Below are 23327 nucleotides of genomic sequence, written 5' to 3'. Positions count from 1 at the left end.
CCCTCCATGATCTAGTGCCACCTCACATATCACCTTGTCAAGGACCAGGTTTTCAATATATGACCTCGGGGGGAGACTTGCAAACCATAGCTCAACCTCAAGTCAGTTTCTCTGTCTTCTGCATCAGGCTCCCTAATGCTGAACCTCCTCTTTTATGAAACTTCTCTCACCACATTGCTATGATAATGGACATAAAATAGTGTGGGAATTGTAGTTGTTAGAATGCAATGCCACTGTCCTCTATCATGGTTGATCTTCCTTTCCACAGCACAGTTCTTTAAGATTTACTTTTATTTTCTGACTATGAGTGTTGGGCTGCATGTGTCTGTGCACTGAGTATGCCTGGTGATCATGGGGACCAGAAGTGGACATCAGATCTGGAGTCATGGATGTGAGCCCCATGTGGGTTCTGAGAACTGAATCTGGGTCTTCTGCGGAGCAGCAGTGCCCTTTGTAATGATTCTGCATGAGAGGGATCTTGGCAGGTGACAGCCAGAGACTTTATGGCAGGCAAGAGACAGATATGCCATGCAGGCAGAGCTAAAGTTTTATTGAGATAAAGAGAACGGGGGATGGAAGAGAGAAAGGGAAAGAGAGACAGAGATAGAAAGAAAAGGAGAGGCAGACAGAGAGATGCGGTGAGGCCGGTGTGCTGAATTTTACATAGAGAACTGAGAAAGCAGTTGCAGCCTTGGTTCCTGCTGTTAAGCTGGCAAACCTACCAGTTGTCAAACTGCAGCAAAGAACTTGAGAAGGATAATGATGATTAAAGATGGCAGAGACTTACTTTATTGGCTCCCTAGACAGTCACTCCCCAGGATCCTCCATGGTTAGTAAGGGCAACATCACTCTTCTGCTATTAGGTCTAGACCTGCCAGTCTTCAGAAGATCCTGTGGTTTAGGAACTTGTAGGAAGATCAGCCTACCTCTTGTCTAGCAATATGAGGCAGTCGATTCCAGTGTTCCATTGTCCACAGTCTGAAGAAGGTCTTGACAGCAGCTGAGGTGAAAAGCAGTTTTGATCAGTGGCTAGTGCTGCCACTTGTGAAGCAAATTCTAGTTGGAGGTTCTTCTGTTCCCTTCCATCTTCTTTGGAGAAATAAGGGGTGATGGCAGGAGCTGACCCGTCTCTCTATTACAAAAGGCCTTTTTTAAATAAACATTTGAGATATCGTGCTCTCCAGATCTCTGAGCATCTGAGGCCTGTCTGTTGGGTGTATCTGAGTTATGATTACAATGACACCAGCACAGGATCTGCCTGGAGAGCTGAATCCAAGCTGAGACGTTGCGGAGAAATGTTTTATCCAGAGTCTTCCATCTTCGCTGTAACTGGTTTTATCTTAGCAAGTCACATTTTTGCTTGAGAAGGACAAAGGGTAAAGAAAAATTTCCCTTTTCAATAAAAACTTAACATTAAAAATTGACATCAGCGAAGAACAGCTTACAGGAAGGACTGGGTACTGTAAATCTCTAAATTAGCTTTTGTTAATCTGAAATAGATCTTTCTAAACTTAAATTTTTATCAGAATATAAAATGTATTTTAAAACAGAGTTGAATCACATATACAGTATGTTTTAACAGATCTAGCCATAAAATTTTATCATTTCTAAAAGTGCATACTGATTTAAAATATTCTAGACTTGTTTTCTTATTCTAGAAAGAGGCACAATGAAGAAAAATCATTAGAACTGTTTAGAGCATTTTTAACAATAAGCACGTGTACACACACACGCAGTTGAATTTAAGTCGCATACACACACACATACAGAGTTAAAGCTAGCTTATATTCACACAAAGTTAAATCAAAAGTCACAAGAATACTGAGCAATTGGAAGCTGGCTTCTACATCTCTGATTTGCATGTTGTAACAAGAGGACAGGGCATGTAAAGAAAGAGAGAGTAGACAGACTTATGCAGGGCTTTGGAGCCAAGAAAAGAAGCTGATTCACTGCAGGTGACGCAGGTAGGTGGGGTTCCTGCGTGAAATGGCTGCTCTGGTGGGCCCTTCCACAAAACACACCACTGCACAAATATACCACACTCAACAGAGTCAGTATAAGAGGAAGTAGAGACGAAAACTTGAGTAAAAGGTGAGACAAGACAAAGAGCAACCTTAGTAAAGATGATGGCTGGGTCACCTCACCCGTCCTTCTTGCCCTTCATCAAGATGGTGGTCAAGTATCTCTTTTACCCTTGAACAAAAAGGTCACATGGTCACCCTTAGCAAAGATGGTAGTTAGGTCATCTTACCTATCCCACCCAAGATGGCACCAGTCCACGTGTCGTAAGGTACCTTATAGATTTAAAACCATATGCACTTCGTAAGACACACATAAGGGATGCAGGCATTCAGAATCACATTCATGTGACCACATCATTTGCTCATTCTTCATACATATGAAACAGACAGGAAACAAAAAGTATTCCCGAGCAGACGCTGTTGGTCTCAGGACAGCCCACTGTGGGTAAGGTGGCTGGGAATTTGCCGTGCAGGTGGAAGCAGAAGGCACATCATGAACTAGAGCACAGAGAAGGAAAACAGAGTAGACGTGCAGCCAGAAGGAAAAGAGGAACTCACCATCCCAGGCTGAATGGTGCGGTGGCAGCGGCAGAGACAAGACAAACAGAAGAGCAAGACATTGTGAACAAGAGCATGAGATGCCTAGTGAGACAGAGTGTTTCCAGGCAGAGAGAGGATCCCACCCTGAGACAGGCTTAGCTATGGTGGGAGGTGGCAGGAGGCTGCTGCAACGGGCAGAAGACAGAGTTTTAACGTGGCTAGATCAAGAAGTAGACAAACAAGCAAAGAGAAAAGGGAAAAGGAACAGAGGCTGTGCCCCCTACTATGGATCACTGGTGGAGGAGTGTAGACCGCCAATAAGCAGCTATATGGTTTGATATCTGAACGGGGTGTAGTTTCCATGAGTGAGGTAGGGAAGATCCTAAGCCTGTGTTCTCCAGGGTGCCAGGGTATAAGGGAGGATCTGGTATGAAAGGCACAGGCTGATTTTATGGTCCACAGAGCACAAAATCAGGGCTCCGAGTCCGAGACTATGAGTGCCCAGTGCTGGGTCTTTCGAACAAACCCAGAAGACAAGAAATCATGGCCAAGATGAATCCTCAGTCATAGAAACATGGCAACAGGTCGGGGAGGGAAGAGTCCTGTTGTTACTGCCAATTCTCCCACTGTTGGATGTAGAATTCCAGCAATCCTTAGTTAGAAAAATGATCTGGTTTAAAAGTACAGGGTTCTGGCAGTTCTCAAACTGCTGGTCCTCAGGAGGAACTTCCAGGAGAGCCTGTCATGTATGGCGGCACCAAATATAACTATTCTGTGTGAGAGGGACCTTGGCGGGTGAGAGCCAGAGGCCTCATGATGGGCCAGAGACAAATACGCCACGCAGGCAGAGCTTAAGTGAGGACTTTTATTGAGATAAAGGGAATGGGGGAGGGAAGAGAGAAAGGGAGAGAACAGAGAGATAGAGAGAGAAAGAGAGGGATGTGGGGGGGGGGAGAGGAAGGAGAGAGAGAAGTAGGCAGAGTTTCACCTTTTAGAGAGAAAGGATGCTGCCTGCCTGCACACAGTGGTGACACAGGGTTAGATGGGCTCCTTCATATCCTTAAGGGGTGGAGACAGGTTCCTCTGGATGCTAATATTCTTTACCACTGAACCATTTCCCTAGCCCCAATATAGTTCGTTTGTCAGCAACAAATAGGTGTTTTTTCCTGTGATTCTACTGCCTACATGTAATTTAACTGGTCCCTGTAGATAACATTTCCAAAATAACTTTTAACATCAACTAGTCATGAATCTAAAATATGAGAACTAACCAACTGTCATGAGTTGAAAATGTAATGTTATAGAAGTAGCTGTGGTGACAGCTTCCTCATGGCTGGATGCACAAGAACCCCGCAGGGAAATTTCTGCCCCACTCACCTTTCTGAAATGCAAGTTGGCCCTACACTGGGTCACAGTAAAACGAAGAAAAAGAACCCTAGTCATGTTTTAGGGAATTTCCTTTTTTAAAAAAATCTTTTAATATTACAGTAGAATGCTTTAAAAAGTAATGACAATAAGAGCTCAGACCGTTGCTCCAAATTGGGTCTCTGTCTCTCTCTCGATCCATCGCCAGATGAAGGTTCCCGTGCCATTCTCCTTGGCCTCTCGTCAGCTCTCATTGTCCGCCACATTCAGAGAGTCCGGTTTTATCCCATGTTTTTTCAGTAGCAGTCCAGCTGGCCTTGGTGAGCTCCCAATAGATCGGCCCCACTGTCTCAGTGGTTGGGTGCACCCCTCATGGTCCTGACTTCCTTGTTCATGTTCTCTCTCCTTCTGCTCCTCATTATAACCCTGAGAGCTCAGTCCGGTGCTCCAGTGTGGGTCTCTGTCTCTATCTCCATCCATCGCTAGATGAAGGTTCTATGGCGATATGCAAGATATTCATCAGTATGATTATAGGATAGGTTCATTTCAGGTTCCCTATCCTCATGAGGAGCAGAAGGAGGGAGAACATGAGCAAGGAAATCAGGACCACGAGGCGTGCACCCACCCACTGTGACAGTGGAACTGATCTATTGGGAGCTCTCCAAGGCCAGCTGGACTGGGACTGAATAAGCATGGGTTGAAACTGGACTCTCTGAACATGGCGGACAATGAAGGCTGATAAGAAGCCAAGGACAATGGCACTAGGTTTCGATCCTAATACATGAACTGGCTTTGTGGGAGCTTAGCCTGTTTGGATGCTCACCTTCCTGGACCTAGATAGAAGTGGGAGGACCTTGGTCTTCCTGTAGGGCAGGGAATTTGGACTGCTCTTCAGTATCGAGAGGGAGGGGGAATGGACTGGGGGGAGGAGAAGAGGAGTGGGGATAGGGGGAGGGGAGCGGGGGAGGGGGCAATATGTGGGAGGAGGGGGAGGGAAATGGGAAACGGGGAGCAGTTGGAAATTTTAATTAAAAAAGAATAAAAAAAATGAGAAAAAAAGAAAAACAAAACAAAACAAAAAGTAATGACAAAGGCTGGAGAAATGGCTTCATGGTTCAGCACACTGGCTTCTTTTCCAGAGGATAGAGATTCAATTCTTAGCAACCACACTTGGCTCACAACCACCTATCACTACAGTTCCAGGCGATTTAGTGCCCTTTTCTGGCTTCTGTGGTCAGTAAGCACAGATGATGTGCACTGACACACAGACAAAGCAACAATACACATAAAATAGATGGATTCATAAAGGATAACGTCAGTGGTAGTCATTCTCTGTCCTTACCTATCAGGATGGGTGTGTGGCCCCTGATGACTGAGAGGAAAATGCACATCCTCCTGAGACTAAACCTCAGCCCCAGACCCAGGACATTATGGGCAAGAGCAGGTGTTTTCGTAGCTCGCTGCTCAGTTTGTCTTGGTCTTACAGGCACCAATAAGAAGAGTATACGGAATGACAATGTAGAGTGGTTCACGCCCACGGAGTTTGAAATCAGTGGAGGCCGTAAAAGATCCAAGAAGTGGAAGGAAAGCATACGTTGCTATGAATGGACCCTGAAAGAATTGATAGAGGTATTGTGCAGCAGATAGCTTCCATGGTTCCAGGAAAAGATGGCGGATTAAAAGCTTCTATGTAAACTGTAAGACAACAGTTCAGAAGCTCTTCCGGTGGGAATGGTTTCTTCAACCAAGGATTTCACTGTCAGAATTCACTGGCACCAGATGTTGGCAGAATGGCAGTGTCAACAATACTGTTATGATTCTTCTTAGCCAGGTTCCATGGCATGGGTTGTTGCCAGCATGCACTCAGGCATTACCTTGACTAGCTTGCATTACAGCTTAATCCTCTTAAATGCATTAACTTGCATCCTTTGGATGAAAAGAGTGTGACCTTTACCATTAACTAGTTGCATAAAATTTGGTAGTATGAATATAATTTAAATTAAATTTATGATTTAAACTTGAAGTTCCAGTGATGAAAATAATATATAATTTTACATCTAAAAAGAATGTACCCATGTGGATGCCTGCATTACAGAATGTTCCAGCAGTGCTTCTCCCAGGTCACCACCTCACATTTCTTTTTGAATACCTGAGTGTGGTGAGACAAACCTGTAATCCCAACGCTTGTGGAGACTGAGGCAGGGAGACTGTTCCGAGCTCAAGAATGGCTTAGACATTGTCGTAAATGCCAGAACAGGTTACAGAGTGAGACCAACCTCAACTCTATCTACCCAAAAATAAGAGTAAATAAAGGAAAATAATTTGAAATTGCATTTTGAAATAAGTTCTTTGCTCTTCATTTATATCAACCCCCTGAACTGGGAAAATCAAGAGGCTCCCTTAGTAGTAGAACCTGTTTCTTTTGACATAGGGTACACAGATCTTTCTGTCACATATCTCAGATGGCCTATCCCTGTGTCATCCTCACAATAAAACAAAAAAGTTTGCTCAGCAAATATTGATTGAGCTGCATTCAAAGACATGGGGAGTATAGGTGTGAGCCCCTGACCAGGGCAAGACTGCACCTTCACACCCTACCTCCATTTACTACTGTGGAGGAGAGGAGTCTGTAGGAAATGATGCTGAAGCCAAGGGGTGGGATGGCTATTTCTGGATTTAGGACTAAAAGCCTTGTTATGGAACAGTCTTCCCTGAGCTGGATCACAAAGGACAGTTCTGATAAAGTGTAGGGTGGGGCTTTCTGCATGGGGAAAGAAGGGCATTAGAAACCGGCCCTCAATGTGTCTGGAAACTGTGGGAGATCAAGCAGCATCACTTTTCTGAGCTCTCTATGAAAATCACTGGGTCAGAAAAATGGGTTTAAATCCTTGACTCAGCATTAGGGCACAAGGGGAGCAATTTCCATGACAACTTGTATTTAATAATGGTACATCCAGACAGAGTAACTAGAAAGCAGTTAGAAATACAAAATAAAAGCAAAGACTTACCCCATCATTAACATCTCTATTTTTCAGAAAGAATTGCTACCGAACCCACCAAAGAAAAAGAGAAAGGTAATTATTCCAAGATCTCCTTCCATGATGTCTGAGGCTATCATCTACAAATTGGTAGTTGTGATTTCTGTCACATTACAGTTGTTAAACTCACTGATTATAGTAAAAATGGATTTTATAATATGGTATTGTTGTGGTTAATGTTTTAAAATATTATACAATATAAAAGGCCAGTGCTCCATTTAACATTGAAACATTTGAGATTGAGGTGGGAACAATTCTTTAAAACAATAAAACAAGCCGGGCGGTGGTGGCGCATGCCTTTAATCCCAGCACTCGGGAGGCAGAGGCAGGCGGATCTCTGTGAGTTCGAGACCAGCCTGGTCTACAAGAGTTAGTTCCAGGAGAGGCTCCAAAACCACAGAGAAACCCTGTCTCGAAAAAAACCCAAAAAATAAATAAATAAATAAATAAATAAAAATAAAAAAATAAAATAAAATAAAACAATAAAACAATGGACTGGCAATATGACCCAGGAACTAAACCTGATGACCTGAGTTCAATCCTCAGGAACCATATGGTGGAAAGATAAAACAGGCTCCCTAAATATGTCCTTTGCTCTCTACCTCATTGTCACATGAGTGTGTATACACTTACATATATAAAATGCAATTTTTAAAGAACTAAATCCTGGAGAGATGGCTCAGTGGTTAAGAGAACTAGTACTAACTGCTCTTCCAAAAGACCCAAGTTTATTCCCAGCATTCACACGGTAGCTTATATCCATCTGTACCTCCAGTCCCAGGACTTCTTCTGACCTCTGAAGGCACCATATTTAGGCCCATCCACACTTCTTTTGTTCCTCTGCTGGAGACAAGGCATTGAGCTCTCATCTCTGGAGTCTGGATAGCTCATTGGATGACTGAAGTAGATCCTGAAGTTTCTGGTCCATGGACCACTGCTTGCAGGCAGAGATCTCACCTGATGACTGCGCATTAGAACCCATCAGAATGTTTTTGTGTCTATTGCTTGACTCCAGCCCAGACTCAGTGATCTGAAATTGATGTTGATAGAATCCTAGAGACTTGGTATGTTTTCCTCCCTCAATGTTCAAGGTCAAACCTAGGGCCTTATTCATGTTAAGTTCAACATTCTACCGTTGGACTACACTTCCAAGCCTGGAATAACTTTTAATTCCACGAGTGTTTTCAGTCTGTAACATATTAATGATTACTATTAAATAAGAGAACAAATTTTTGTTTAAAAGGGAGAAGTTGGAGAAAGGGTCAGGGGTTAAGAGTACTTGCTGCCCTTTCGTGAATCTAGCATCCACCTGGCAGTTTGCAACCATCGGTCATTCTAATTCCGGTGAATCTGACTTCTTCTTTTGTCCTCTGTGGGCCCCAAGCTCACAAGTGGTGCATAGATATACATGAAAGCAAAGCATCCATGCACATAAAATGAAAATAAAAACAAAAAACCAAAGAGGCAAGGGGCATGGCTTGATGCTAAAGTGTTTACCTAGTAGTAGAATGCTTGTCTTTCACACTCCAGGTTCACTGGGTTCAAACTCTAGCATCATGAAGGGAGCACCACTAAAAGGGGGCTGGCTGTTTATGGGGATGGTACCTTAATAGTCATTGATCACCTAGGCCTGAGCCTGGATTCTACACCCACATTAAAAAAGATAAACCAAAGGGCCCATCCAGGCTTCTAGACAATGGACCACTATGTAGATTTGCCTGTGTCCTGCTCTTTCTCAGGACTCACTTTGCAGTGTTTTTAATAAATGACTCAGAAATCCTGACCCAGCAACCTGAAAACAGTGTGTTCAGCAAACACAGCCTCACCTACTATTACAAAAAGCAGAGACTATTGCAAGATTCCCTGCCTCAGGTTCCTGATGGAGATTGATGCCTCCAAACATGTCCCTCAGGGGCCATTCAAGGTACCTATAAGAGATCCCCTTGACCAGATTCATGTTTACAGCCTAGAATTTGAATCTTGTGTCATAATAAATGCCTGGGTAAAAAGAGAAACCACAAATTATAATTTTATTCACTTCAGCTTTGACTTGTTGGATATTTTCTCTTGCTGGTGATGTCATGGGTAAGGAATCCTGCACCCCGATAGCATCAGGCCCTACACAAGCATGAGGCGAGTTATAAAATTTAGAATGAACATGACTGGTGAATGGCTGGGTGTCTGAGACAGGGAGGGGCAGGTTCATATGATGAGAGGATAGAGGGTCACTGTGACATAGGAACAGGACAGTGTTACAGAACAATAAAGACCTCCCTAGCAAAGCACAGAGTGAGTGCTGGAGGCTCAAAACAAGACCAGAATACAGACCTGAAAGGCTAGAGAAAGAGTGGTCATGGGAGGAACTGTGAATATTGAGGCAAATGAGTCGAGGACACAGGACAGAACCCAAGGAACATACATCTTCTAACAGTAGAACCTGCTCAACAACCCTAGGTAGTTCTCCTGATCAAATTCCTTGAATGTTAGAAATGCCACTTTGGAAACTTGAGTCAACAAAATCAGAACCCAAGCTTGCCCTTGCCACATGAGCTCCTCCCCACAATAATGATAATGATGAAATTAATTAATTAATCCAGATGAAGACATTATATTTTGGAGTTAGACTTTTCTGAATAATATATTTGTTATCTCTAATTCATCTTTTTTGTTACTGTTGATATTGCAATGGTGTTTCTGTTATTTCCGTGTCAGAGTCACTGTTTTTTACAATGTAATTTTTTTTTAGTCTGACATATCCCAGCAATTCCCTGAACTTTATTTCATATCAGAATTCCATTCTATAAATCTCTGTTCAATATTAGTCCTTCATATTTTGAGGAGAGGGGCTGGTGAGACATAGAGAGAGTTAAGAAGAGCTCTGCTGCTCTCCCAGAGTGTTGTCTGAGGTTTCTGTCCCGCCCAGTCCCACAGTCGTTCAGTCCCAAAGAAACATTCAGAGGTCTACATTAATCATAAACTTATTGGCCCATTAGCTCAGGTTTCTTATTAACTCTTTTTACATGTGATATTAGCCCATTCTTCTTGTCTGTGTTAGCCACGTGGATGGTACCTTTTTTGGCGAGGCAGTCACATCTTGCTTCCTCTTTGTCTGGATGATGACTGCAAACTGAAACTTCCCTCTATCCAGAATTCTCATTGCCCTGCCTCTACTTCCTACCTGGTCGCCCCACCTATACTTCCTGCCTGGCTATTGGCCAATCAGCATTTATTTAAAATGCAAGTGACAGGGTACAACCCATTGTCCCACAGAACCAGAGGACCCAGGTTTGGTTCCCAGCATCCACATGGCAGCTGACAACCACCTGAAAATGTAAGGCCAGGGGATACAATTCTCACTTGTGGCCTCTGCAGGCAACTGCACATCTGTGGTGCATGTATATACACTCAGAAACACACACATTTAAAAAGTATTTGAAATATCTACTTTGGAGTAAAGATTTCTGGGCCTCCTTGGTTTAGGCAAAGCCTACATGTTTCAGCATTCTGGGGTCACATGGCTCTTGATGATATTTTGCAACATTTCTTCTTGTAGCTGGAAAATTCACAACAGTGTACGGTGTGCAGCCAAGGCCGGAACTTGTACCCTTGTGGTAGTTGTGGGAAATTCTATCATGAAAAATGCCACATCCCACCTGTGGAAGACGAGAGGTTAGTAAGACAGCCCTGCCCCCACCCCCGGCCCTTCCTCCTCAGGACACACTTCATCCCCCCACCCCCCAACACTCACACATCCTGCTGGGTTGCTATCTCCAGTTGAATATGTATTGATAGGATGGGAGCAAGACCTTCTTAGTCTTAAGATCTAAAAGTATATAGAACTGTTTACAGAACTCATAGCAGAACATTAAAGGAAATAATTATGGAAAGATTAATGAAAAGTGATCACCTGAAAGAAGTGTCACTGCTTGTCACCTATGTGCTCCACTGGGGTGCCAGCATCACACAGTGGTTGTTGGCTTTAGCCAGGCATTCATTTTCCCAACTACGGAATGACAACATTGATAAAGTCGGGTGGTCAAGCCTACAGAAATCCACCCCAGCATCCTATCTAACTCATTGACTCTGGGTTACATGAGAACTGGAAATCCTATATGTCAGCACCCCACCCCAACCCTCACCAGAACATGCCTTTGCTGTATCTGCATCTCTGGGCAGAGATAGAATGTGAGATTCCAAGAGGTTGACAAGGGATTAGACTGGTGGTATCAATAGTGTGGACGAAACTCTTGTGACCCAGGGACTGATGTCTCCTGGAAATCCCTTAAGAGAACACTGCCCTCTGGTAACAGGAGGATTCATAAGACCACTCACTCGTTCCAGGGCACCATCTCAGAGGATTATTGGAAACCACTTCTACTGGTTAGTTAGACATGATCCCAAAGCACAGAAGGAATCAGTTCTTTCACAATGCCCACATGCAGCTCCCAACACCCCTCAGGAGGGTCTTGTAATGGGTGCTTTGAAAAAGAACACTGAATGGACAAGGAGAGGCCAGTATTTTTAAGACAGATCATTGAAATGAATGAAATTTGGGATGACTTTGTCAAGGATTTTGTTGGTGTTTAACTTGGGAAGGAAAGACTTAGTTTTATCAAACAGTTTGTCACCCCCCCCCATTCAGAGGAGTAATGGCAGGTACCTGATACAGAAGCCATGGAGAAGTGTGGCTTACTGGCTTTTTTGCATGGCTTCCTTCAGCCAGTTTTCTTATAGCCCCCAGGACTGCCTGCCCAGAGTCACACAGCCCTCAGTGTAGACTGAGTTTTTTGATGGGACTATCTTGGGTTACCACCTTGTTCACAGCACTCACTAATGATAGTAGGGGTTATATTTGCATATCAAACCCACATGGAGAGCCAGTCCAGTGTCCTCCAAGAGTGAAGTGGAATGCTAGGTGGAAACCATTCTTGAACAGAGGTCTTTGTCAGCCATAGGAATGGGGGCTGGTCCACAGACTCTGTCCTTGCTCACTTTATCTCTGATCTCTCAGTGGCCCATGGAGCTGTGTCTTCTGCAAGATAAAGGATCAGGCAAAGTGCCAAGAAAATCAAGCATGCCATAAAGAATCTGAGGTCCTGAAGAGGAAGATGTTGCCTGAGGAGCAGCTGGTGAGTCAATGTGAAGTTGAAGGTCTCTCTTTTTGGTTGGTAGAAGAACATGGTCTCACAGAGGGTAAGGAAGAGAACCCCAAGGTAAATCATGATGTGCTTGGATCATGTGACCCATTGTAAAATTCATACTCCAAGGAGTAGCCACATTTCATATTTGTCTCAAAGAGGTCCAAGGGGGTCTAGGAGTCTTTTATTGAATCTTGGATTTTAAGCAGACCTTTTCTCCCTAAGTGATCATCCATTGAGAATCGCCTTTCATCTTTTGCAGAAATGTGAGCTGCTTCTCTTGACTGTCTATCAGGAACCAAAATGTTGCTTTTTTATCAGCAAACCAAAGCAAGTAAGTAAGGACAGCAAAACTGAAATCTTGTGATCTTATTCCCATACAAGTTGTCTTTCTCTTGCCTTCTTGATGGGTGTCTTTGTGCAGGAAGCCATACATAGCAAACTACCATAGACTTGGGGCAGTATATACAATATAAATTTGTTTCTTATGGCTCTGGACATTGAAGGTCTGAGGCCAAGGTGCAGATAAAGTCTGGCTTCTGGTAAGGATCTTTTACTTCTTAATGTGAGACAAGGTCTCACTCTATATCTCTGTCTGGCCTGGAACTCATTCTGTAGACCAAGCAGGCCTTGAACTCATAGAGATTTCATTTACCTGTGCATTCAATATTCTGGGGTTAAATGTGTGTGCCATGACAACTGGCTAAAAGTCTTCCAGAAGGCAGGCAACTCACTTCTGACTGCTCTCTCAAATGGTGAAAAGAGACTGGGAGAGCTCCCTGGAATCTTAATAAGGGCACTAATCCCATTCCTGGGGCTACACCTTCATAAGCTAATTGCAAAGCCTTTACTTCTTACTTCCAGTGTGCCAGGTGTTAGGATTTCACTCTATGTATTAGAGGGATAAAGTTACAAGCATTCAGAATCCACAACCATGGGAGCATGTGGAAGGCCAGCTAAGGACTATACTGACAGCAGCCCCATCACACATATAATTTTGGTTCTTTTCACAACAGAGTAAAGAAGACTTTCCAGACCTCAAAGAACACATGTGGTTAAACAAAGTCAAGAACAGGCTGAACAAGAAGGCATACCATTCAGTAAAGCATTTTGTTGCGGACATGCGCCTCATCTTTCATAACCACAGCATATTTTATAAAGTAAGAGCCTCTGCTTTGCTTTCTTTTTTCTCTGAGTTGAGTCATTTTTCATCATGTCAGGGAAATGCTATAATCCCCTCCCCCCATCATGGGGCAAGCCCATACAAGTCAAAGTTGAGGAAAAATTCAAAAAACCTCATGATGCAGGTGGGGAAAATAGCAGTGACTCTAAAGAGAGAAAATCAGACTTCTACTTTGCCAAACCTCAAATTTCTTAGTATCTAAAAGTCCTAGTGCTGTAGCAAAACGTTCTTGTCACAGAACTGGAGAGATGGCTCAGGGGTTAAGAGTCCTTGCTGCTCTGGGGGAGAGGAGTATGGCTCCCAGCACTCATATCAGGGGCTCATGTGCACTCCAACTCCAGGGAATGCAACACCCTCTTCTTAACTCCTCAGCACCTGCAAGCACATGCACACAACACACATAAGCACACATGCTTAAAGTAATAAAAATGACAAAGGTTGAGGCAGGCAGATCTCTGTAGCATGAGTTCTAATTGGTCTTAATAAAAACCCAAAGACAGATATTAGGGGGTGAAAGCTGAAAGATCAGAGAAGCAGAGAAACCAGTCTGAAGATGGATGCTAAAAGGCTATCCCACACTAGCTAAGAATTGAGTATAATAAAGAGTTATTTATTTAGGGATAGATTCACAGACCGCAGTCCTTTGCATGATTGGGAACAGGAACTGAATCCAGAAGAGGGAACATGCTTTACATCAGCATTTATAGTATAAGAGGCCTCACCCAAGTGGGCTGATAACTTAAAGGCTACTGGCGGTAGGAATTCCTACAGCACTTCCCCCCTTTTTTTAAATGAGAGAGTTCTAAGCATAATACAAATTTATATACAATAATAACAAATATCAGGTATAAAAATTAGAATTACAATCAGTGCAAACAATATTAAGCAAGAAACATGTGATGTTTCAATAATTGTCCTATCCTAAGGAATATAAGTCTTGTATTAGAAATAACTTGGCCAAGCTATGAGAGGAAAGTAACTACAACTATCTATTCTTCAACCCTATCAAAGACCCGAGAAGGGAAATAATATTACTGAAGTAAGCAGGAAGTGTAATCAAGCAACTTCCAAAATATGCAACAAATGACGGAGACAACTGGCTACCTGGATAATCACCCAATGTCTCATTTGTAACACTGGAGCAACCAACTTTGGCTAAGGCCTAGTGTACCTGACAGACCATTTCAGAGGCAAGAAATTTTTGAAAACTGTCTTATTCTGTTTTAGCAAGATTTCACAGTCTTTTTTTTTTTTTTTTTTTTTTTGTATCCTGCTTGGACATTGTGCATTTTGTCAGTGATCGATACATGGGCAGTACCTTGCCCGAAAGCCATTTTTGCCAAGAAAAAAAAAAAAACAAACTCCAAGTGAAATATCTTCAGTGCTCAACATTCTTTTTTTTTTTTTTTTTTTTGGGGGGGGGTTTTTTTTGGTTTTTTTCGAGACAGGGTTTCTCCGTGGCTTTGGAGCCTATCCCCGAACTAGCTCTGTAGACCAAGCTGGTCTCGAACTCCCAGAGATCCACCTGCCTCTGCCTCCTGAATGCTGGGATTAAAGGCGTGTGCCACCATCGCCCAGCAGTGCTCAACATTCTTATTGGTGCTACCAGGAGCAATCACATCTCACATCAACAGAACCCTAAATTATTTAAATCCCATATTCTACAGCTCTTTGAAGTGACTGATGGTTATCGATCTATGCAGAATATAATCTTTATGTATCTAAAGAAACTGATCAGTCTAACTGTAAGTATGAGAAACATGGATGACAAGTGGTCTATAATTCTTGATACCTATAAAACTTAATAAGACTTCCCATTAGAATATTAAATAATCTTTAAACAACTGTGCAATGAATGAGGATAATGACCTCAAAATGTAAACAATGCAAAAGTATTTTGATTAGAGGTAGAAATGTATATTGCAATATGATAAATACATCCTAAAATTGTATCAGTATACAAAATGTCTTAAGCAGGGGTAGAAGCATGCATGCATACAATATGACAAAATAACTTTGCCTAGATATACAAATACTGTAGACAAAAAGAGGAACATATTCAATATAATTTAAGTTTGTATCAATATACAAAAATCTATACCAACGTAAATTGCCTATAAATATTAACTTGCAATTATTCACTCTATTACTCACTATTATTATTAGCGTGAATAAGTTCACATTAATCTATTTTCACATCCAATTTCCCTTTTTTTTTCCTCAAAGAGATCCCTGAGCCTACATAATTTCCTCTCCAACCCCTAACCCTATACTACTTTCAATCAACCTTTAAGTGATATCTCTAACTCTGAGGGCAAAGTTTGATAGGAGAGAGGATATCGTCTTCTAGAATTTCTTGTAGCTATCATGGGGGTGATGTTCTTTCTATGTGATCCTGTGAAAGTAAAATGATGGGTAAGTTCCAAGATTACTGTCTGGTATAATTGCAAATAGTCTCTGAGCATTTGGTAGGGTTTTTCTGAGATTCCTATTTGGAGTTCTGACTAGAATGTTGTAAAAAAGTACACCATTTCAGTTAACCAAGTTGGAACCATCTTGAGCAGTTGGTACCCAAAACAGGCTTTATAGTACCGCTATCAACATCATGATGTCATATCAACCAGGTGGATTCCTTGTTGTGGGGCCCCATCTTCTTCCTGGAAGCTTCAAAGATTACTGCAGGAAAATTCATTATTCATTGTAGAAAATTTAAACCTTATTTATACAGATATATATTCAATGAGAGACAAAATAGGTATGAAGAAAAGTAAATTTTTTTCTAAATTCTTTCTGCTTTCTGTCTCATACCAGATAGCTCCTGACATGAGACAGAAACTCTGAATTTTTCTTTTAAGAACATGCTTGGATTTAGAGAAGGACAGAGTCATTGTCCAACTCCAAAGCCAGCTTTGATTTTTAAGTGAGTCATGACTATTATCATAGTTTATGTTCAGAGATTCTTACCCTCAGATGATCTGTCCTCATAAGTGATAATTCTCTTTGCTTGGTGATCCTATCTGCATAATTATCTTTTCTTCTTTAGATATCTAGCTGTTCAGGCCCTATTGACTTTTTGAAGATGAGTATTTTCCTGCAAAAACAAGAATGGAACCATGCCCCAACCCTTATGAGGCTTTCTTATCTACTGATTGGTTGTCTCCTCTGCAGATGAGCCATCATTCCTCTTTCTCAAGAGATTTCTCTTTTCAAACTGAATCTTTATTAATTTTGATGGTATCAATAACTTGTCTTCTCCTGTTGAAACAAGAGCAAAACCCCTTCCCAAACATAGCAAATTTCTTGGTGTCCATTGTGAGGTCAACAGATCTTTGAAATGTACTGGCTAATTTAACACAGATTTTTTTTTAATTATCCAATGTCTCTCTGCTGCTGTTGTTCCTTTCTCATTAGCATTAAAAAATTCAAGGTTAATAAAACAGTATGTAATCCATTTCTGGGGGTATTTTCCATCCCTTTCTGTTTTTTGAACATGTCCTTTATAGTTTCATTTGATCTTTCTATAACTGCCTGACCTGTAGGATTATTTGATATACCTGTAAGATGTTTTACAATATAATAAGCAAAAAGCGGGTTCATTTCTTAGAGATATATGCTGAATCATTATCTGTCTTTATTTGTGCAAGTATACCCATGATAGCCATAACTTCTAATGAATGTGTGATTACAGAATCAACCTTTTCTAAGGTTGCTAAGGTTGCCCATTTTCTAAAGCAGTTTCCCATTGAAAACCTGAATAAGTGTCAATGGTGTGGTATACATATTATAATTTTCCAAAATGTGCAAAGTGGAACACAACCTACTACTTCACAAGGTCTCAATCATTCATTTATAATTAATTTAGAGATTTTTTCCACCTAAAGTTTTAATTTTTTACTTGGTTTATGTGATTAAAAAGAGATCCATTCTAAGATAATATCTTCTCTTTGCAATAAAATTCCTATAGGGGAAATTATGGAAGGCAATATAACTGAAATGCAATTAAGATTTGAATTCATCCTATTCACATGTGCCTCCTGTAATTTTTCTTAAATGACAATCAATTCCTCTTCTGCTTCAGCTGTTAATTCTCTGGGACTATTTAAGTCTTTGTCACCATCTAAGGTTTTGCTTAAATGAATTATTAGATCAGGTGTTATCTCAACATCTGGTCATAGGCTAGAAATGTCTTCTAACAATCTTTGAAAGTCATTAAAATGTGTTCACAATTGCTGCCTTTTGTGTTCTAATTTTCTGTAAACCTATTTTATAACCTAAGTAATTGACAGACTCTCCTCTTTATATTTTTTTTCAGAAGCAATTTGTAATCCCCATTTTGGCAAAACTTTCTTTACTTCTTCAATCATTCTTTCAAAAGTATCTATGTTTAAATCAGATAGCAAAATGTCATCCATGTAATGGTAAATTATAAATTTAGGAAATTTTTTAAGTATTATTTCCAATGGCTGACTTACAAAGTATTGGCGTAGGGTGGGGCTATTGAGTGTTTTCTGTGGAAGGATGGTCGACTGATACCTCCTAGTAGGTTGAGAATTATTATAAGTAGGCACTGTGAAGGAAATTTTTTTTCTGTCCTTTGTTTGTAAAGGTATAGTGAAAAAACAGTCCTTTAAATCAATTACTATGAGAGACCATTCTTTTGGTAATAGAGAAAACAGAGGAATTCCAGATTGTAGAGGGCCCATAGGGTAAATTACCTTGTTGACAGCTCTTAGATCTGGCACCATTCTCTACTTAACAGATTTCTATTTAACAACAAGTACAGGAGAATTCCAAAAGCTTGTTGATTCTTCAATATGGTGAACAGCTAATTGCTTCTGTACTAGCTATTATAAAGCCACCAGTTTCCCTTCTGTTAAAGGCCGCTGTTTAAATCATATTGGTTTTTTAGTTAAACTTTTTAAATGTAGGGCCATTGGTACCTCTAAAAGTTTGCTAGTTGCTTTGTGTTCTTGTACATCCTGAATGGCTGGTGACCTTTGTGTATAGTACCTTATAATATCCATCCCAGAAATATGAGTTTCTGGAACTGCAAGAGTGCTAATCTGGGTATTCCACTGCTGCAACAGGTCATGGCCCCATAAATTCACTGCAGTGCTAGCACACTAGCCTTCCTTTCTGTCCATCTGTCCCTATGCATTCAACCCATCTTGTGTTTGTTTCATTTGAGATAGGTTCCAATTCCTAGAAATTGAACATCTGCCTCTTGATAAGGCCAATTTGGATGCCAAGATTCTGGAGTCACGTTTATACCTATGTCTATCAAACCCACAATTACATTATAAGCATGCTTAGCTTTTGTCTTTGATCATTTATAAAAGTCTGACAGAATATACGTTTCCTATTTTCTGTTGGAATTTTTGATTCATCCTCCAGGTTTATTCCATCATCCAGGACAGTATAGCTTTTTACAGAAAGCTCTGTATTTTTTTAATTTTCCTGGTAAGACATGTCCTCTACAGTGACTAGGAATGACTGGACTACTTTTGACTTGGGGGCCTGCAAAAGACCCCAAGGAGTTTTCTGATGGTATCGATTTGCCTTGTCTGTCTTTTGTTGATCTGCTTTCATTAATCCAATGTCAGACTTTGCCACACCTTCTACATAATCCAGAAGGTTAACACCTTTTATTTTTGCTATTCCTAGAGGAAACATTATTCCTAAGAATTCCTTTTCTACAATCTCTTCTCAGATGTCCTATTCTACAACAATTAAAACATTTGGCATTTTGATGTCTCCTCATACCTTGGAAATTGCTTCTCCTACCCAGTATTATAGTCAAATGTCTCAATGTTCATTGTATGCAGAATCTATTTATCCATAGGTGCTGATCTAACCTTTAAAGGCCCAAGTATATTTTTGCATTCTAAGTTGATATTTTCAAAAGCAAGAGATTCAATAAGTACTCTTCTAGCATCTGGGACTCTTACTCCTATTTGTACAGCCTTGGTTACTATTTGTAAAAAATCACTAAAGGGTTCTCTCTGGCCCTGTTTAATGCTGGTATATGATTTAAAATTTATTTTCCTAGTTCTAGAATCCTGTTCCAAGCATTTAAGGATGATTTTTGACATAGGGACAAGATTTGTTCATCATAAAGAGCTTGAGCCCGTGGGTCAGCATAAGTGCCGTCACCAAGAATGTGATCTTGGGAAGTCTCAAGCCCTTTTGCTTTTCTCTGTTTTTCTAAAAATTTTACCTCTCGTCTGAAATAACATTTCCACAGCAGTTGGGGCCCATCATCCAGGACTGCTGAAACTAACTGAACCGAGTCATGTGGGTTGGCCTTAATGCTAGAAGCCCATGTCTTTACTATCTTCCTAACAAATTCAAAATGCAAGTCATAAGTTATGACAGCTTGTTTAATTTCTTTTAGATCATTCATTCATATAGGTATTCATTTACATTCTTTAGGTCCTTTTGGACCTTTAGAACTTGATGCTTTGTCAGAGTAGATTACAGGGTAGGAAGCTAATACCCTGGGTAAGTCATCTCTGACAATTACTGGCAATGTTGAATCCTGTCCTTTTACCTTCTTTCCCTGTTATTTCTGCTCCAATAATTTCCTCAATCATTTCAGATCTTTTTACTCTTGTCTTTTGTAAAGCCTGAATCTCCTGGCCTGTATATAGTTCTAGTGATTTCACTGAGGCACATAGCCTTTGGTTCTCATTCTGTACCTGTGATACCAAGGTGTGAAGTTTTTCCTTTAAAGATAAAGTCTCATCCTTGGACATTATTTAGATAATGTGCAGATTACCTTCCTGGAGAGATACTCTATCTGCTAACCTATAATAACTTTTTGACAGATTTTGATTGTCAAATTCAATAGTATGAATTCTTCAGATAATTTCTCAGTACCCTTTGACATGTATTGCATTTTGTCTGTCGAATTAATGTTATCCTTTTCAATGGTATTAATTTTTTCAGGTAACTTTTGATTTTCAATGGTATTAGTCCTGTCAGCTAGCTATTCATTATTAGTCTGTAAAGACTGTATCATTTCTAAAAGTGCCTCATTCTTGTCTCTGTTATCAAACCATTTTCTTAAGGCTATAATATGAAGGAAAAAACTGAGTCCCAATATCCAATAAATGGATATATATAAGCCTTGCAGAATACAATCCATAGTATCAGCAAAAAGATTACTAAAATTTTCCATGGTAATGTCTGCCATTGTAAAACTTTCAAGTTTATTATTATTAATTAATGAAATATTTACCTGTGTTATGAGGTCCAATAAATTGTTTTAGGTATAATAATCTTTATTGCCCAGCAGGTGTTGTGGTTGCAGAGTCACGACCAGCGTTGCAACCAGTGGCGCCATGAACAGTCCTGGTCACTTTGGTTTTCTGCCTGTTGCTGCTTAAATACTAACAAATGTATTTTGCTTGACAAATTAAAAGCAAGTAAAACAGTTCTGTACATGGAGCAAAGGGCCCAGAACTCAGGAGCAGGGAGCACAAACCAGAAGCTGTGCAAGTAGCTGCACGTGGTAGTGGGGGGAGGGTGTGTGCTTTTACATTTTGTGTTGTTTTGTTCTCTTTTATCTTTGTCTGTTGTTGTTGTTTTTTTAGTTTGTTTTGATTTTCATTTTTTGAGGCTTTTTGTTATTTTTCTGAGAGGGAGATAATCTGAAGTTGAGTGGATAGGGAGGTGAGGACCTAGAAGGAACTGGGCCAGGGTGGGAGGGAAGAATATGATGAAGATGTCTGGTTTGAACCTCTCCAGGTCTTAAGCATCCCGTCACAGTCTCTGTGAGTTATGTGGGTATGAGCTCTCCAGTGTCTGGAAGATGCTACTTCCTGGACTCATCTACCACCTCAGGGTCTTAGAGTCTTTGTGCCACCTCTTCCACTTAGATCCCTGAGCCTTGAAGAGAGGGGTTTGATAACAACTGCCCATTTGGATCTGAGTGCTACAGAGTCAGACTCTGGGCATTGTCCATTTGGGGGCCTCTGTGTTAATTCCCGTCTACTGCAAGAAGAGCTGCTCTGAGGAGTGCTGAGGGATGCTCTGACCTTCTATCTGATGGATACCAATACAAATAGTACTCTAACAATTATTATTATAATAAATGATGATAAATCTTCTAAAAATTGCCACAGAATTAGAAAACACCCTGAGTGACTGCATTAGGAGACCTAAGGATTTGGAGTATGTGTTTAAAACACTTTCTCAAAAATCTGAGGGGAGACCAGAAGGAAATCTAAGCCAACTTTAGTGAAAATAAAATACAACTAGAGTCTAAAACACCAGACAGAGGTCAAGGTAGACAATTGAGAGGGGGGGAAGGAGGTTCAACGAAGTTGTCACATTGAGTCTTTGTCCACTGAAGCATGAAGTAGGCATGAAAACTTCATCTTGTCCAGAGTGACATAAGTTTGGGGCATAGAAACTATACTTCACTGTCTCTGATCAACCTAGAAAGAACAATTAATTTCATTCTATCATTTTTTATTTTAGCTCTTTAAGTAGTTGAAGACTTTTCTGTGCCCCAAATTCAGGGTGGGTATGTGAGATAAGTTATAGCTAACTGAATTCACTATTGTTGATTTTACCCCCTATGTTTTGTTAGTTTTAATCCTAAAATGAATAAGTAATATATTCTCTCAGTTTACCTTTTGTGGCTAGTTTGAGAACGTAATATCATCTTTTAGTTTAACTAAGCATGACAAGTGGCTTGCTGAAAGGATGCTTTTAGAAGGGTCTTGCTACGTAGACCCATACAGTCTTTTTTTTCCCATACAGTCTTGATCTCACAGAGATCCACCCTCCTTCACTTCTCTAGGATGAGACAGAAGGGTGTGTCACCACCACTGTGCTAGTATTTCAACATTTTAAGTTGCTATATTAAGAATATGCCTCTTCTTCAAATTCCATAACTCCCTATCTAGCCTAATAAATTTCCAAGGGATTAAAAGTGCAGGTAAAGGAAGACTCTGTTAATTTTCCTAAGAATTTGTATGCTGCCGTACCTCACCTAGCACCAACATGGTAGAAGTGGAAAATCTCATACCATGAAAACTTCCTCTGGTACCTCATTATGTATAGCCAAATATCCCAACAACTGAAGTCAAAGCCACTACTGATCTCAGGCACCTAGAGCAAGGGATATTCAGCCTGAAATACTAGTTTTATTTCTGTCTTCCCAAGAAAAAAACATAACCAAACTCTCAAGGAATATAACCTCTTCCTTAAAAAAAAAAAAAGGTGGGGGTCCAGGCGGTGGCACTCAGGAGGCAGAGGCAGGTGAGTATCTGTGAGTTCAAGGCCAATCTGGTCTACAGAGTGAGTTCCAGGATAGCCAGGATTAAACAGAGAAACCCTGTCTCAAAAAAACATAACAGAAGCAAACAAAAAAAATTGTTACACTTCTATTTATTGACTTTGAGGGAGACAGTGCATCAGTGTATGTATGCAGGGTGCAGGTGTGTATGGAGGTCAGGGAACAACTTGCTGGAATCAGTTCCCTTCCCACCATGTGGATCCCAGGGATTGACTCAGTCTGCTTAGCAGCAGGTACCTTTACCCGCTGAGTCATTTGCGGACCCCATAACCTCTTCTTAACTGGGTTAAACCTTCTGGAATAGTCTAAGCAAGATTCTAGGTTATTTGGAGGACTGGCTGGCCAAGCTTACCAAGCAACAGGTATCACTGGTTTCCTACTTTCTTTTCAGGATCAGAGGTTTGGCAATCTTGGAGACACAACAAGAAAACTATTTGAGAAGAATTTCAAAAGAATTTTTTCAATCAAGAAAACAAGCAAACAACTTCAACCATGTAAGCAAACTGTTTTGTTTACATAGTTTTTTTCTATTCTCTCCACTACCCATTATTAGCATTCAGGCATTATGCTGGCACGTCCTCTGTCACCTGGCAGGACGCACTTGTCAATAATCAGGCAGTACTCTGAACTGCTCATTGTCCTGACAAGGTCATCAGCTATACATCAGATATGTTACTATAGCTACACCCCCTTTAAAAGGAGGTGTTCTGTTGCCTGCCTTCTGTCTCTGCCTTT

At 40.8% G+C, this 23327-nt stretch overlaps 1 protein-coding gene across 1 annotated transcript; it reads left to right on the top strand.

The window, feature by feature from the left end:
- Positions 1-3135: 3135 nt before the first annotated feature.
- On the top strand, positions 3136-23112 carry LOC130869284 (nuclear body protein SP140-like protein). The gene is made up of 8 exons (XM_057761286.1): positions 3136-3145; positions 5413-5555; positions 6962-7000; positions 10518-10633; positions 11976-12093; positions 12365-12436; positions 13119-13262; positions 22984-23112. The coding sequence occupies exons 1-8, from the start codon at positions 3136-3138 to the stop codon at positions 23110-23112; spliced, it is 771 nt and encodes a 256-aa protein (XP_057617269.1).
- Positions 23113-23327: the final 215 nt, after the last annotated feature.

Source organism: Chionomys nivalis, chromosome 2, assembly GCF_950005125.1.
Source record: "Chionomys nivalis chromosome 2, mChiNiv1.1, whole genome shotgun sequence".
NCBI lineage: Eukaryota > Metazoa > Chordata > Mammalia > Rodentia > Cricetidae > Chionomys > Chionomys nivalis.
Note: the sequence above shows the minus strand (reverse complement) of the source record. Positions and strands in the feature narration are given on the sequence as shown.

Bases quoted from the DNA above. Each gene is read 5' to 3' on its own strand.
- LOC130869284 (XM_057761286.1), top strand. The intron at 5,556-6,961 runs GTATTGTGCAGC...TCTATTTTTCAG, and splicing joins CCCTGAAAGAATTGATAGAG to AAAGAATTGCTACCGAACCC. The intron at 10,634-11,975 runs GTTAGTAAGACA...CTGATCTCTCAG, and splicing joins CCACCTGTGGAAGACGAGAG to TGGCCCATGGAGCTGTGTCT.